The sequence below is a fragment of the Electrophorus electricus genome, chromosome 12 (genome assembly GCF_041902795.1).
Source record: "Electrophorus electricus isolate QZ-2024a chromosome 12, ASM4190279v1, whole genome shotgun sequence".
NCBI classification, from domain to species: Eukaryota; Metazoa; Chordata; class Actinopteri; order Gymnotiformes; family Gymnotidae; genus Electrophorus; species Electrophorus electricus.
Genome location: NC_137508.1, coordinates 27120082 through 27136801, shown reverse-complemented (window position 1 = coordinate 27136801; position 16720 = coordinate 27120082). Strand labels below are relative to the sequence as shown.

The window sequence follows — 16720 nt, the reverse complement described above, 5'->3', positions numbered from 1 at the left end:
ACACACAGATGAGTCTTCTTCTGCTGTACTGTGCTTTTATAGGACCTTTATCACTGATCTAGAAACAGGCTTTCTGTCTGTGTTTCTGAATGTCAGAATGTCTTTCAATGTTTTTTTTAAAAAAACCCTAATGATCAATCTTTTTTCAATCACATTTTTAATATTAATAATTAATTAATACTAAATAATTAGATGTAGACTAGAATAAAAACTGTAAATGGAATCTGTGAGAAATTACCCAGAGAGGTTTGTTGTTTAAATTCTGATAATCTAAAGTGGCTGTGCTGTTCCTGTGAGGCCAAGCTATCAAACCCTGAGCAAATAAAATAGAAACCGTACCAAATGGACACAAATGTGTGTGTGTGTGTGTGTGTGTGTGTGTGAGAGAGAGAGAACGAGGGAAACAAAAACAGACCAGGAGAGTTGCACGAGAGACAGCCGGAATGAGGCAGAGCTGTTCCGTTTAAGGGCTCTAAGGTTTGCGCTCAACACTCTCTTATGCTTATGAGGCTCCGTGGAGTATGAGGCTAAGCGGGCGCGTCTTGACGACATGTACAGATGGCGGGAGAGATCTGGGACGTGTGCGGAGCTGCAGCGCGAGCCATACAGCGGACATGTAGGGGACATGAGCCCAGGCCAAAGCACTCCGCCAGCATTAACACCACTCGGAGCTTCCCGGTCCTCCAGCCTAACGCCTTACAGCTTGGACTGTGTTTCTTAACAGCGCTAAGGAGGAAGGGAAGACACTTCAGACTGTCCCCTCCAAGTCTTCTAAAAATATTCACGCTTTTTAATATTCTAACCTAAGGCCTTTTGCCTCCATGTAAGCACACAGTCACATAGTGACTTTGGTCTGTAATTCTATTTGAAACGAAATAACAGTTGCGGCTAAATATAATTAATCACAGATCCATCTAGCAGGTTTTAATGGTTGGGCCCAACACTCTGCGTATCAGACTTTATATCCACCCGAGGAACCATGGCTACATCGTTCTTAAGCATGGGAAAGTCTGATTGGACGTCCTCTGCCCTGCTGCTGATTGGCTAATCTGTTAACATGGGGATGTTTCCTGTACGAGGTTTCGTCACAGACCCCGTGATGTTGCAACACGGGAGAAATTTCAGCCGCCTGCGCATAATCTATCCGGCACCTCCGTGTGTGACGAGAGCTCTGCACTGGCGTCAGCAGAAACAAACCGCTGGGTGTCATTTTTTAAAATTGTGATGATTGCTTAAAGAATAGCGGAATGAATGGGTTTATGAGAATTCAACACAACGGCCATGTTCGCTGTGTCGCTGGCTCTTTTTGTTACTCTCTTTTGTGACAGAAACGTGCTTGCACAGAAATCAAATGTTTCCAGACACAAAGTGGGTAACAGGGGAGTGTCTCGCCTAAACCCCGCCTTCACCGTAGGCAGCCGACCGCACACACAGACAAAACAAACACACGGATAAAAGGTGAAACTCTGCAGGCTTTTCCAAACACTGGTTACTATCTCGTAAGATGAGTCACCATCCAAGATTTTCTTGAAATCTCCGTAGTAGACAGTCATGATGCATTACGGGGCAAAAACATTCCCTATCTTACACATTCCTGAATATAAGTATTTTTTTTAAACATTAAAAAAAAAATTTGTTTTCAAAAGTGTTTTCAGGATCTAGTCTGGATATTATTTTTCTCAATACCTGAGATATTTAAAAATATTTATATACCTCCCAATATTTCAAATAATTTCAGTATTCAGTTTTTTAATGTACATCAAAAGTAGATTTACTGCATATTATTAAAAATTAAGCAAGCAATACATACAAAAAAATATACTGTTGGAAAAAAAATTTGCTGGACAAAAATAAATCTCATTGGTCATTGAAACAACGTGGAAAATTGGAGAAAGTGTATTTTAAAGTCTTTTTGCTTATTCCATTTAAAAAAAAGGAAATGGCATTTTGAGCAGTGCAAAGAGCCAGGCGTAGGAACACACCCCCCCACACACACTCACTCTCACACACACACAGGCTCTCTCTCACACACACACAGGTGTGTAAAACACTTACCTGTGTCTGAAGTCTTTATTTCTTATAGGAGCGTAAGCGTAAAGAGGAAGACGAGAGAAAGAAAACAAGCACATGAAGCTTTGTTAAGTGGAAGGAAACAGAAAGCACACTGATTAAAACACACACACACAGACACAGACATACATACACACACACACACACACACACACACACACACACACACACACTCTCTCTCTCACACACACACACAGACATACATACACACACACACACACACACACACACACACACACACACACACACACACTCACACTCTCTCACACACACACACACACACACTCTCACACACACACACTCTCTCAGGTGTGTGAAACACTGTTATGGACTTGTCCTTGTTCTGTACGTGTGGAAAGGATTGAATGCTACACCTGGGAGATAACTGACGACTGTGAGCTCAGCACACTCTGAGGTTAACTAGCCCATAATGGCGGCTTGATTAGGTCCCGGACAATGAAAAGAGACTCCATAACGGCGTCGGGAATCCAGCGGAGGACATGCTGGGATTATGTCACACTAAGGACCATATATTCATTTCCTTTCCTCGGCACGCACTCTCTCGCTAATAAGGGAATTAATTTACCACCACCTTAACACAATGCTGAGACCAGGTTAAACACTGGCCCAGTTCTTCTGTGTGTGTGTGTGTGTGTGTGTGAGTGAGAGAGAGAGAGAGAGAGAGAGAGAGAGAGGGAAAGACAGAAATGTAAACGGGAAAGTTTCAGTTATAATGGAGAATGATGGTGAATGTGAGTGAAAGAGGACAGGAAGAGGGGAGGGGAGGAGAGGAGAGGGGAGGATTAAACAGGTCGTGGAGAGAGGAGGGTGGAGCAGCTGGAGAGTGAGCACACAGATAAGGGTGGAGCAAAGATAAGGGGTTGTCAGAGGACTGACAAAACGAGGTGTTTTAGACACACACACACCCACACACACCCACACCCACACACACACACACACACACTCCTCAAAGCTCCACAGAACAGGGGAAAGAACTTATGGACATCCCAACCAGTGCTTGTAAAAGGCCTGAGATAACTGATCTGAGGTCATACAGTGTACTCTGCAGCACACCGAACAAATATCTGTCCGGGGCAGTGTGCATGTGCACGTGCAGTCGTGTGTGTGTGTCCGTATGGGAGCTAATGAGAGGAATCTTGAGGTCCAAATAGATTAATTGTAGAATTGATTTTGTGTTTCCATACCTACACAATGAGATGAGGCAGCACATTGACTACAACTAAAGAGAACACTGTAATATAATAATGGAAACTGAATACACGCATTTATTCCACAACAAATGCATAGCAGAAAATGTTCTCTCTCTCTCTCTCTCTCTCTCTCTCTCTATTTTATTACTCTTTTTCTACAATATCCATAACAATAGCCCATATATATATATATATATATATATATATATATATATATATATATATATATATATATATAAATAATAAAATTGTATTCGATATACATTTTATATTGTATACTGAATATATATATAAAGCGGATATAGAGAAGAAATGTTTAATTTTTGATTAAATACATTTTCCTTTTCAAAATCATTAAATTCAAACTAATTATTAGAACTTCCATTGTTTTTGTATGGATATATAGAAATGTATATATTTAATTGTATTCAATATAAATGTAATATTGTATAGTGAATATTTTGTGTGTATACGCTACAGTTCGTTTAGTGTGAACGCAGATTCTTGGTTAAGATTCGTCTGCCTGCTTTTATCACAGCAGGAGACAGGAGGGTAGCATCAGAGGTCACGCACCCTGTTAGGTGAAGGTTAAAGGTTGACCCCTTTAAACCAGAGGCAACACGTGGAAATAAGGGCTATTTTAGTAGTCTCTGTAAAAATGTAGAATCTTTCAGAGTCAGTCATTTTTCAGAGCCACTGAGTTTTTCACGTATTTGATAACACCGCTTATAGGATGGTGCAGCATGCAGCAGTGGAGAGCATCTGTGGCACGTAGTATGTGATTTCCCCCTTCAGCGTCTATAATCTGAGTGCATTTCCCCCCCCCTAAGAGTCTGTAATCTGAACGTATTTCTCCATTCAGCATCTATAATCCGAACGTATTTCTCTGGTTCTTCAGAATGAGCAGTGCATGTACCATGTCCCTCTATCCCTACCTCAGCTCCATGACGCTGGTGACATTCCCAGAAGGGAAGATGCGTCTGATGTAGTTGAAGTCTCCCACGAAGAGGCTGCCGTCCGAGCCGCAGGCCAGAGCCACCGGGGCCAGGAGCTTGTTGCCGTCCGCCTGGCCGTTACAGCTGGGGCAGGAGATACTGCGCCTGCGTCCGTTGCCCATGATGGTGCTGACCACCGGAGGCTGCTGAGAAATGAACACGTTCTCACCGTCACCTTTGTACAGGATGCCTGCGAGAGAGAGAGAGGCTTCATTAAATAACCATACATAATAACATTAAGAGACATGCTTCATTATATATATATCTTCTACTCTATATTTATGTGTGTGTGTGTGTGTGATATATATATATATATATATATATATATATATATATATATATATATATATATATATATATATAGAGAGAGAGAGAGAGAGAGAGAGAGAGAGAGAGAGAGAGTAGAAGATTCCAGAGAGTAAGTGTAGTGTTTCATAGTTAAACATATAGAGGTAGTAAAAACTGCAGTGCTTTCCGGCTTTCCAGAGAAGCAGGCGGTCTGGAATCGAGGTCCTACATTGGCTGTGCTACACCTCTACACCTCTATACGGCATCCAGGTCCCTGAGGTCTCCGCTCTACAGCGTCCTGCCCGTCAAAGGTGCACCACTCACTGTTTCTCTCAATGCCTTTACACTGATCCTTTATGTGTGCGACTGACACAGCTGCTGCAAAACTACTGAGCTGCTGAAAAATAAATTATATATATATATATAAAAGAAAGTATAATTTATTTTTCGTTTTAATTATTTAAATTTTCATGCTGAAAATGTGATCAGAGCCCTGCAGGTTACAGACCTGCCTTGCCAAGTGTCTGCCCAACTGTAATGAAGGATACTGATTGCTTAGGGATGCTAATTTACTTAGCAGGGGAAAAGACACACAGGCAGAAGCTCAGAATCGATATACGCTGCACGCGCTTGTGCGCACACGCTCGTACTCGCGCGTGAACGAACGCAGACACGCATGCGTGCGGTGCGCTCCCAGAAAAGCGCTGCCTCGCCCTCCCAACAGGGGAGCTGTAATGCCTGAGAAAAGATCAGAGGCAACTGGGCGACGACGTTGCAGATTCAAAGCAAATGGATGCTGTGAAGGACTTTAGTGGGAGGTGGAAAATGGAAGCGAAATATAATGGGTTTTTTTCTCAAAACAAAAGTGGAGGTTTCCTGGAGGAACACAGCAGTAATTAGGAGCATCACAGCAACGTTAGCCGGGAAGAGGCACGGAACAAAACAGCAGCAAAAAAAGCCGCCTTCACTTTTAACATGTCTAGGACCAGATCCAGCATTTAGCGCTTAAATAAAGCAGCATACTTGTTTTTGCGCTGCCCTACATTTTTAAATGACACATACATTTATTCCATTTATGAGTTTTAATCCTTGTATTTAATTTAGAAATATTAAACCTGAAATATGTTTAATTTGTAATTAGACCTAAAAAACTAAAGACCTAAAATACACTTTTATTATAAATAGAATTAAATAAAAATACCTTTATAGGTAGTATGAGCTAAAATACTAATATTAAATTTATAAACAGTATGAGTTAAAATACTATTATTTAATTTAGAAATAATAAAAATACTATTTTTAAAACTTGTATATAATTTACAAATATATTGGACTAAGATTTAATTTAGAAAAAGCTAATATTTATTTATTTATTTATTTATTTTTTAATTCTTTTTTTTTTTTCTGCTTGACTGTTGCGGACCGAAAGGCAAACATGATTGCACATGCAGTCAACAGGAGCAGGTATGGGGTAGAAATTCATTTCCTCCTCCTCATATTCTCCCTCATCATCCATCTCTCTCTCTCTGCCAAGACTGAACATTCAAAATGTACCAAATCTCGAACTCATCCTGGCCAGAGCAACTGTGTGTGTGCGTGCACATGTGCGTATTCAAATCTCAATCTGTGACTATAAGCCTGTGAACAAACCTCCGTGTGTGCATCATGTAGAAAGAGCCAGGGGGTAGTGTGTATGGACAGCATATTGTGTAGCGCTGGTCTGGATATGATCAACAATGCTGCTCTTTAATATCCTGCCTGAGGAAACCTGGCACAACCCCACTCCCCGTGAAACAGGCGCGCGCTCCCCGGAGCTGTCGGAGCCTGGCCAACACGCCACAGAGCACGCGCACCACTACGGCAGCCCACACTGCGTCCTGGAGTCGCTGGTCTCCGCTAATGTTCCTGGGGCTTCCCCAGCTCTGTAGGAGCTCTAGCCACAGAGAATGCTCCGGTCATCCATCTTAGTCACGCGCCGCGTTGGCCGGCTGCTAAAGCTCACTCTAAAAGGCTTTTATGGAGACGCTGGCAGTTATTTATTTAATGTGGTGAACGTGCTTATGTGTTTAATGTGTAGCGTGAGCTGGGGCTGAGACCTCATTTACAGTGGAACAATAGCAAAACATCATCAACTATATATATATATATATATATATATATATATATATATATATATATATATATATATATATATATATATATATATACACACACACATAAATAATATACACACACCCACACACACAATCACCTACTCTTTAAATGCTCATAATTAAATAGATGCTCCTATATCTTAAACAAATCTTAAATTTGCATTTGAATGCAAATCCCAGATCCTCGGCGTTCTGGACAAAACGTCTAAGTCCCAAAATCAGTTGGGTGCGGCAGAGATTTCCTGTGGGTGCAGGGGTGGGACGGGCGGTGAGAATGTTTGGGATGCTCCAAGTGCTTCCATGGTAGCGGGTCGGATCGGATCGCAAGAACAGATGCTTGAAAAGTCCTCTGCTGAGGCAGACAGGCAAAGTTAGACAGTCTTCTGTCAAAGCAACAATTACACCAGCCCACCGTAAAAGGCCACGCCCAGCCTAAAGTTAATAGCCATTAAGTTAATAGGTTAACGATTCATGTCAGCGTTAGACAAGGAAACCAGCAAGCGTTTCCTTTATCCGGTCTGATAAAGGCTAATAGAGTCTGATGCAGTCTGATACGGGTTGGAGTTGGTGAGGAGGGCTCGCCGCAGACTAAAACCCAACAAGGCGTTGAACACAATGGCATGTCTGATCGTTGTTTTAACACTGCCAGGACAGGAAGAGACAAGAGGAAAGGACACATATCTGGACTCCAGACCAGACCCACCAGAGAACAGCGCCCCCAAGAGCAAAAGAGGAGAAAATGACAGTATATAAACCATAATATATGTAATTTATATAAAGTATAAGACACTTTACATAAATTAGAAGACTGTAAATGTACAAAAAATACAGTAATTTTAATAGATTTCTTTTTGCATGATGTTTACATTGCTTAGGAACAATAAAATGTGTCCTTGTGTTGTCATGACGCCTCCAGGTAAATGTTTTTGATATAATTTATCTGTCTTATAATAAATTCATAAACGTTCAGCTATGGTGAATAAATCATTTAGCATCTATTGAATAAATGCCTTTTCACGTGGCCCAAATGTTAAAATGTAAGTTTTAATAAATGATACAGCATGGGTCAGCTCTCCAGACAGAGATATACACTGTCAAGGGGGATTGTGCAGTTTAGCATTAATCTATCTGAACAATCAGTCTGAACAATGCTCTGGGGTCTGAAGGAGCCGCAGAAAATCTCGCACACCTTCTGGAAGGATCACCAGAACCTCAGCACCTTCCCACTCTGCTGGCCTCTGTGATCAAATATTTGTCACATCTGCCTAATCTCGCTGAGCACATGGCGGCATAACATTGCAACACATGTGGGCGTTTGGCATCTTATGAAAATTTGAAAGACGATCAAAAGCAAATCGAGTACTGAGCTAAATATTTGTGTTTAGACAGCCTAGTGAAATCTACCTAGCCAGCCTGTTATATTAGTACATTATTAGTATCATTCCAGGTCTGAGAGCTCACCTGACCAAGCAGACAGAGTAGGTATACCACGGTTAAAGGTTTGAGCCCCTGGATCTGACTAATGTTGTAAATGTAATATTAAACACCTTGTAGTGTCATTTCATGGCTGTTCTGGGGTGTAACAGCCTCCTAACTGATTTCGTAGGGCACATTTCCCTCCATCTGTTAATTTAGGGGGACAGAAATAAATAAGCGTGACAATGTGGTACAACAGGGGGTGTGGCATTTAAACTCTGCCAGTGCAGAAGGAGGTTTGAACCCATTTGGGCTTAAAACAGAGACTGCACTTCCTCACACCTGCTCTCAGTGTGAGGGCAACATGGTATTTTCAATATGCTATCGCACTTCAAGCAGGTATATAAGGACATGTGCAATTTCTCCCCAGTGGGATTCTGAATGTGAATACCCCCCCCATTAAAAATATATCTCCCAATTACTAAATACATACACCTGATCTTTTTTGTAAGGACAAAGAATTCTATTGTGATTATTAATTTTCACTATTATGACTATTAAATGTCGATGTGCAATTGCATGCAAAAAAAATTATATAAGTAATGAATCATATCTCAATTATGTAAATAAACAGACAACTTGCTGTACCTCCTGACGAGTCTGTTACCTGACCTGTGAATCTTTGTGTAAGCTGGGCCTCTGCACATTCACTGGCTCACGGCCATCTTTTAAAGGGAATGGGAGGAGTTAATCTGATTGGTTAATCATGGCAGCTTGACTGACCACACCTGGTCATGTGACCAGTCTAGCCCACCCTCCTGCGCCTGTGCCGCGTCTACGAAAATAGATCTCGTTATAGCTCGCTAGTTATGCGCGTTTAGCCGATGTTCTCAATCGACATTCCCCAGCTACCTGTCTTATTTAAAACTTCATCACCTACATTTTAATAACGTGATAGCTTTATTAAAAGCGGCGTCGGCGTAAACCGCAGACGCGTGACGGCCATTTCACACTGGCTAGCAGACATCCGAGGCAGACCCGTCTCAATGCCGGCAGCGATATCTACAGAGAGGTTCACTCAGTCCTTCCCGGTGGACCCGGTGGGAAATGTTATAAAAAACCATCACCTTTCCTCTCCCTCTGAAGTTTCAACAGTTCATTTCACAGCGTGATTCAAAGAACTGAAGGAACATAAGGTCTGACAATTTCACAACCGAGAGAGAGAGAGAGAGAGAGAGAGAGAGAGAGGGAGAGAGAGAGAGCTTATCTAAGCCATGCCCAGCTGAGCAATGTAGCCTGATCCTAGACCAGCTGTAACGGTCTGTTTGCTTACTCAGAAAGGACGCAAAAAAAAAGGAATCTGAAATAATTAAAAACAGTTCCAGAATGTCAGTGGGTCTTAGCCATAATTAACGGTTTGTTTACCAACATAAAATCTCTCCAAATGTGTGGAAGGAGAATGAGAAAAGAGTGGTATTGCTGATGTGTTTACAGAACAAGGAAGACTTCCTTTGTCCTTTCCGACACAGCAATAGAAAGAAGGAAAAATGAAAAGGAGAGACAGTGAGAAACAGACAGACAATGAAAGAAAGGGAAAGTGTGGGGGGGTAGACACACAAATAATGTGTGGATGGAACTGATATAATGTACCACTGCAAACCGCTGTCAACATTCCCAAGTGCTCAAATTAGGGCCTGTATAAGTCCTTGTTAGCTACAAACTACTGACACTTCCCCTCCACACAGACCTGACAGAGAGAGGGAGAACTCGGAAGAGGGAGGGCAGAGGGAAAAAGTGAGCAGACTAAAAGTGCAAAAAGGACATTGAGAAAGAGGAGTGTTGGGAGAGATTTAGGAGAAGGTTGGAAGAGTGTTGGGAGAGATTTGGGAGAAGGTTGGGAGAGTGTTGGGAGAGATTTGGGAGAAGGTTGGGAGAGTGTTGGGAGAGATTTGGGAGAAGGTTGGGAGAGATTTGGGAGAGTGTTGGGAGAGATTTGGGAGAAGGTTGAGAGAATGTTGGGAGAGATTTGGGAGAAGGTTGGAAGAGTGTTGGGAGAGATTTGGGAGAAGGTTGGGAGAGTGTTGGGAGAGATTTGGGAGAGTGTTGGGAGAGATTTGGGAGAAGGTTAGGAGAGTGTTGGGAGAGATTTGGGAGAAGGCTGGGAGAGTGTTGGGAGAAATTTGGGAGAAGGTTGGGAGAGATTTGGGAGAAGGTTGGGAGAGATTTAGGAGAAGGCTGGGAGAGTGTTCGGAGAGATTTGGGAGAAGGTTGGGAGAAATTTAGGAGAAGGTTGGGAGAGTGTTGGGAGAGATTTAGGAGAAGGTTGGGAGAGTGTTGGGAGAGATTTGGGAGTAGGTTGAGAGCGATTTGGGAGTAGGTTGGGAGAGATTTGCAATTGCGTTGGGAGAGAACTGGGAGAGAATATTTGTGTCTCTGATTGTAGTCCTGTGAGTGTGAGATGCAGTGGGAGACACTCCCGGAGAGCTGCATCTCCAGAAGCTCCGACTTCCTCAGTCGTGTCAGAGCCGCGAAATTATTAGTTTGTGATCTGGGATCTGTGCTTCCAATAGCTGCCTACCGTGCTGTGCAGTGCAGGCCTCGAACACGCCCGATGCAGGCATGCCAAAGCAAGCGCTTTGAGCCATGCCAAATCACTTTCACGTGTTCCTTCGTTCTAAAACGCGTTGTGTGAAAATTCGAAACGCGTCTCCTCGGTGCTACCACTAGGGGCGCTATAGCAGGCAGGAACAGAATAAAGGTGTCTGCTTGGATTAATAGCAGAGTCAGGGTTTACAGCTGCTGTGATTTATTCTGTATCGCCCCTCGGAGGACAGGAGTTTATAACCTCCGCAGGGAAATACCAGCGCATGCTGAGTGTGTTCAACAGGAAGTTGCGGTCGGAGGTGGTGCTCGAGCGTAGTCGTACGTATTCTCGCGCTTACATATGACGCGTTTCTGGCCCCAGAGGGATGGGGTTTGGAGGACTGGCACGGATGGGTGATTCTTCAAAGCAGAACTTCAAAGGGTGACTGCATACTGTGAAAGCTAAATTATTCACATCGGGCAACATGGTGGAATTCGATGGCTCCGCGGCGAGCTAATTATGGTGGAGATCAATGCGGCCATCCTGGAGTCCACACCGGGCGCGGCAAGGCGGCTTGGACACGCAGGGGCGCAGAGAAGCCACACCGCCTCCATAAATCTCAATGTAGTCTCCTCAGGTCTGCCGGTCCCCATCGATTACACCATTGAACGACAGAGCCGTGGGAAGAGTGAGAGGATGTAGAGAGAGAGAGAGAGAGAAAGAGAGGGATGCTTTTTGAATCTCTCTCTGGCTGTGTTTGAGTTGCGCTCTGCTAACAAAGACAGATAGCAAGAAACATGCTGAGACAGCAATACTGGCCACCAGAGACACATGACCTTCGCACATACACACACACACACACTCCTTATGGTCATATCTCCACTGTCTAATTAAAAACATGCTGGACTGCTCTTTCAGATTAATTACCTGTGGTTCACATTGTTGTAATGAAATACACACACAACTCACACAACTCAAGTTTGATCACATGGAGTTGGGACTGCTGGTAACACAGAAACATGTTCAGACAGACAGACACACACACACCTGTCTTCAATTATGAAATATATGTCCATGCTATGACTGTGTCTGAGTGTGCGTCCTAAGACGGTTGTTAGTGTCAAGATGATCATAAAAAGACAGATGCCTGGCTGCCCTGGGCAGAGGGCAGAGATGTTTTCCTGTCCTCTGTCTGTCCATCGAGGGCAGGGGAACAGTAAGAGCAGTGAAGGTGCTCGCCCCCTTGAGCAAGGCAGGATGAGGAATCCCACAGCAGGACCTGAGGCTCAGTGTGTGAGTGCTAGACTTAAACCTCTGCTGGCAAACTCGGTCATCATCCAGTCTCTCTGTCTCTCTCTGTCTCTCTCTCTCTCTCTCTCTCTCTCCTCCCCCCCCCTCCCTCTCGGTATCAGCACTGCTGTATGAAGTATGAAGACCAACAGTGCTAAAACAGAAAGTTACTAGTGAACTTAGTTAGCTAACGATTTATACTGAACTTTTTTATCCACCGCCCCACACTCCCCAGTGTTCTCTCTCTCTCCATCATCCTCCCTCTTTCTTTTCTTTTCTTCTTTTGTCTAGCTCAGGTTTTTAATACTTTTTTTCCTCTTTTTTAAATCCTTTATAATAAAAGGCTTTAAAATAGCACAAGTCTCTCTCTCATTTGAACTGTTCATACCCGGACTGCCAGGACTTGTGGGTGTGGCGTCGGAGGAGTGGGAACAGGCTGGAAATGCTGGGAAGTGGATCCGTTAAAGGAATGTTAAAAGTCCTCTTTCATTGTGTCTCGTTTCCTGATGCGTCCTCTTCGTCAGGGTCCGAACGCTGTTAAATGTAAACGGTTCCTTCAGCAGTTTTAAACACATCTGCAAGTTCCTGGCTTGACGGAGCATCCCAGTATGATTTATGAGTTCGTTCTACCATTGGGCGGAGTGGAAGTTACTGGTTTTTTCTGATTTTAGATGATGTATGACTTTAAGGCTCATTCTCATGGCTCATGTGACTTGCTTTACTTCAGAAGTCAGTTTTATATATATATATATATATATATATATATATATATATATATATATATATATATATATATATTCAATTATAGGACTTATTTGAATGGGTATTTTCAAGTGAAATGCTGTGATAAATCTTCTTTATACGAACGCTGCTTGGCACGGGTGCTTGTGGTGTAGGTGTGGGGCCAGTGGTGTTTGAGTATAACCAAATCAATCATAATAACATTGTTTTTTAGGTTAGCGATCGGTGCTTTGTGTTTGGATGTTGGATGCTTCAGCGAGGGAATTTGTGGGTGTGTTACAGGGTCCTGTAGGACAGCACAGGCCCTGAACTTTGTGATGAACACACTCCCTCGCTCAGGGTCTGATCAAAGTGAGGGGGTACAAGCAGCAATGACAGGTATGAAGAACTTACAGAATCCACCTCTGGACAGTAACACACCACTGCGAGAGAACCAATGAACTTCAGACCTCATACGGTGTTTCTGAAGATCCTACAAGAAACTTTTCTTTCAGAAAAATGTTCTCTCACCACCTCTCCCTCTCTCTCTCTCTCCCTCACCACCTCTCCCTCTCTCTCTCTCTCTCTCTCTCTCTCTCTGGTTTCTGTGGGCACTGGGTCTGGAGTTTGTCTGCTCTGACAGGTGCTGATAAGAAGATCAAAAGCAATGGTCAGGGAGAAAATGGGAGAGTGAGAGAGCGAGACAGATAGAGAGAGAGAGATGATCTGCAGAAAAAGGGCTACAGAAGCAGATGGACCTGCTGGAGCCGTTTTGTCAGAACTGGGCCCTGACAGTCAATCTCGGCAAAAGCAAAGTTGTAATCTTCCAGAAAAAAGCCAGGACCCAGGAAAACAGGCTTCTTTTCTCTCTAGGAAACACAGCCCTGGAGCATTCATTACATCACGATGACCTCGCACTGAACACCAGTGCCTCAGGACACTTTGATCTGGGAGTGAATGCACTAAAAAAAACATCAAAAGCTTTCTGTGCACTCAAAAACATTTTTTTTTAAATCTGCAAAACAGGTTAAAATCTGCAAACGTGAAAATGTGCAAAATTTGTGATGGTGTCATTGTGCGTTTTGTACTGTTTGAAAGCAAGGTATGGGGTTCACTCAGTAAACACGACTACACTAGATGGGACAGGTATCCCTGCATGCAGAATTCAAACCACAATACAATATGAAGAATTTTAAACCCAAGAGCTCAGCCCTAACCCAGTCTCCAATGTCAGCCGGGACTGAGACCGACTAACCTACTGACCCCAAACACACAGCAGCCTTAGTCCAGCACTGCTGACCAATGTCCAATCAGAGCTACCAAATTATCAACCAAAGTCTCTTTGGGAACACTGGAACAATGTTACCAAAACTACATTACGCAATTTTTCAGCCCTAAACAGAGAACCAACTACTGGCTCAGTGACCACAATCTGGCCAAAGAAATGGGCAGATACAAACAATCCTGGCAGCCCAGAGAGAAAGACGGTGTGGTCACTCTGAGAAGATGGTGTGGTCACCATGAGAGCGGTGAGGAGACTGTGTGGTCACTTTCTCCTCCATTGTTAAATATACAAAATCTCAAAGTAAAATTGAAGAGTATACTCCCAAATTTTGAAAAACTCTCCTCCAATCTAAAAAATGACATTTCCCTTGGAGAAGAAACACAGCTCCTCTAGGTGGTAATTATAATAACTATGTCCTTTTATAATGCTATAATAACTATATCCTGTTATTGAATTTACTGTTTTTACTCTATATAACTACTTATATACAGATTTATCAATAATTGTACAATGACAGTCTGTAAGGAATTATAAATGAAAATAACAATGAAAGAGAGAGAAAAACACACCCACACACAAACACACACACAAAGCACAGATTCAGTGAACACAGCCTGATCACACACACTGGCTGATAGAACACATCATAGCTGCCCAGACAGCAGAGTGTCTCTGTGACTCTGTAGAGACAGAGCTGCACTTTCTCACTGAATGTGAAACATTCCACCAAATATGGCACATTTACTTTAAAACATCTGAGATAACACAGCCCAGATGGCTCTTTGTACCTAAAACCAACTTAAAAAAGAGAGAATGCAGCACGTTAGCAATGTGTATCAGCCTAGCACAACATGAGAGACAGTGAGTAGCCCACCCAAACACACACACACACACACATGCAAGCACACACACACACACACACACACACACACACACACACACAGTGAGGGTAGAAGGCTGTCAGCCATGTGTGTGTGAGACAGGCAGAGATAAATAAATGCGTGTGTAATGTGAGAAGAAAATGTGTGAGGTCAATGCAAGTGCTACCTCAGCTCTCACAGAAAAGGAGAAAGAAACATCTATTGTGTGTGTGTGTGTGTGTGTGTGCGTGCACGTGCGTGTGTTTGTGTGGTGTGTGTGTGGGGGTGGGGGGTTTAGGATGATGAAAAAGTGGAAGCAAAGAGATAGAGTACATAAAGAATGAAGAAAATGGAGAGAGAGAGAGAGAGAGAGAGGGAGAGAAAGAGAAGGAGAGAGAGAGAGAGGAGGCAACATGTAGAGGGAGAGAGAGAGAGAGAGAGAGAGAGGGAGAGAAAGAGAAGGAGAGAGAGAGAGGAGGCAACATGTAGAGGGAGAGAGAGAGAGAGAGAGAGAGAGGGAGAGAAAGAGAAGGAGAGAGAGAGAGAGGAGGCAACATGTAGAGGGAGAGAGAACTCTTATTTTAAGTGACCTGAGCTACTTATGCTGGGATGTTTTTTTTTGCTCTGATAAAAGGTTGATAATAAATGATGAATTCATTAGTTATTATTAATTAGAAATAACGGCTAATGTAATGGCCATCACACATGGCTTAGTGAAGTGAAGTTAAGAGTCAGCTACAGAGGGACAGAGTAAGACTCACAATAAAGATCACTGGCAAGCACAAAGAAAACGAAATGAGAACTTATTATGAACGAACACACACACACACACACACACACACACACACACACACACACACACACACACACACGCGCGCGCGCGCGCGCATGCACAATGCTCTCTCTGACCTTGGATTGAGCTACAGTAAATGTGGTGGTATAGATTCTTGTGGCAGATACAGTAATGTGATGAGCATGATGACAGAGGACGAAAGCCAGTTACGCACACCCACACACACCCACACCCACACACCCACACACACGCCCACCCACACACGCCCACCCACACACACACACACATACACAATACATGATTTCTGTATGAAACAGCCCTGCATGGAGCACTGCTCAGTGTTTGATGATGATTCTGGGTGGGATGTGTTTCAGGGGGTGTGGCCATGTGTGTCAGGGGGTGTGGCAGGGTATGACGGAGGAGTGTCAGAGGGTGTGTCAGAGGGTGTGACAGGGTGTGGCAGGGTATCAACTTCTGTCAGGACAAAGCGAGACCATTCATGGAACAAGAAAAGCTTACTGTGTGTGTGTGTGTGTGTGTTTGCAGTAATCTGCATTACCACCCAGAGGGCTTGTTTTCTTATTTATTACTTTAAAGTCACACTCTTCAGCCAATCAGATGCTGCCACATCATTCCCTTTGCCTCATCTGCATTTTCACGCCCCACTATTTTCGTTCCATGGTGGTCTATTTTCAGTAATGCACGTCACTCAGCTTAAAGGAGTCGGTCATGAAGGACTAAACAAATCCCTTCATCTCTACTCATTCAGGCCACTTCTGACTCACGGCAGTGACTTCTGTTATAGAATTTATGAATACAACATATTCATTTATAAATAGTAAATATGACACCAACTACAGCGCTTCCGTGAGACTCTGTCAGTATATGAATATGAACTTATTATGATATGTTTATTGTACGGTTGTGTGTATATTGTATATTGTTGTAATTAGCCCAGGACAGGTAATCTCGAGGAGATGCAGGCTGAGATATGACGTTTTTCTCCATTTGGGGGTTGGAAGCTGCTGTGATACTGCATGGGGATCTCTAAGGAT

The 16720-nt window shown here is 43.2% G+C and overlaps 1 protein-coding gene across 1 annotated transcript in view; it reads right to left on the bottom strand.

Annotated features, from left to right (window-relative positions):
- The window catches only part of tenm3 (teneurin transmembrane protein 3), a 201620-nt gene that overhangs the window by 19521 nt on the left and 165379 nt on the right, over window positions 1-16720 (bottom strand). The window contains exons 21-22 of the mRNA XM_081724816.1: window positions 4217-4466; window positions 2056-2076 (exon numbers count right to left, since the gene is read on the bottom strand). Of these exons, the coding sequence (XP_081580942.1) occupies window positions 2056-2076; window positions 4217-4466 (271 nt within the window). The remainder of the gene's footprint in view (window positions 1-2055; window positions 2077-4216; window positions 4467-16720) is intronic.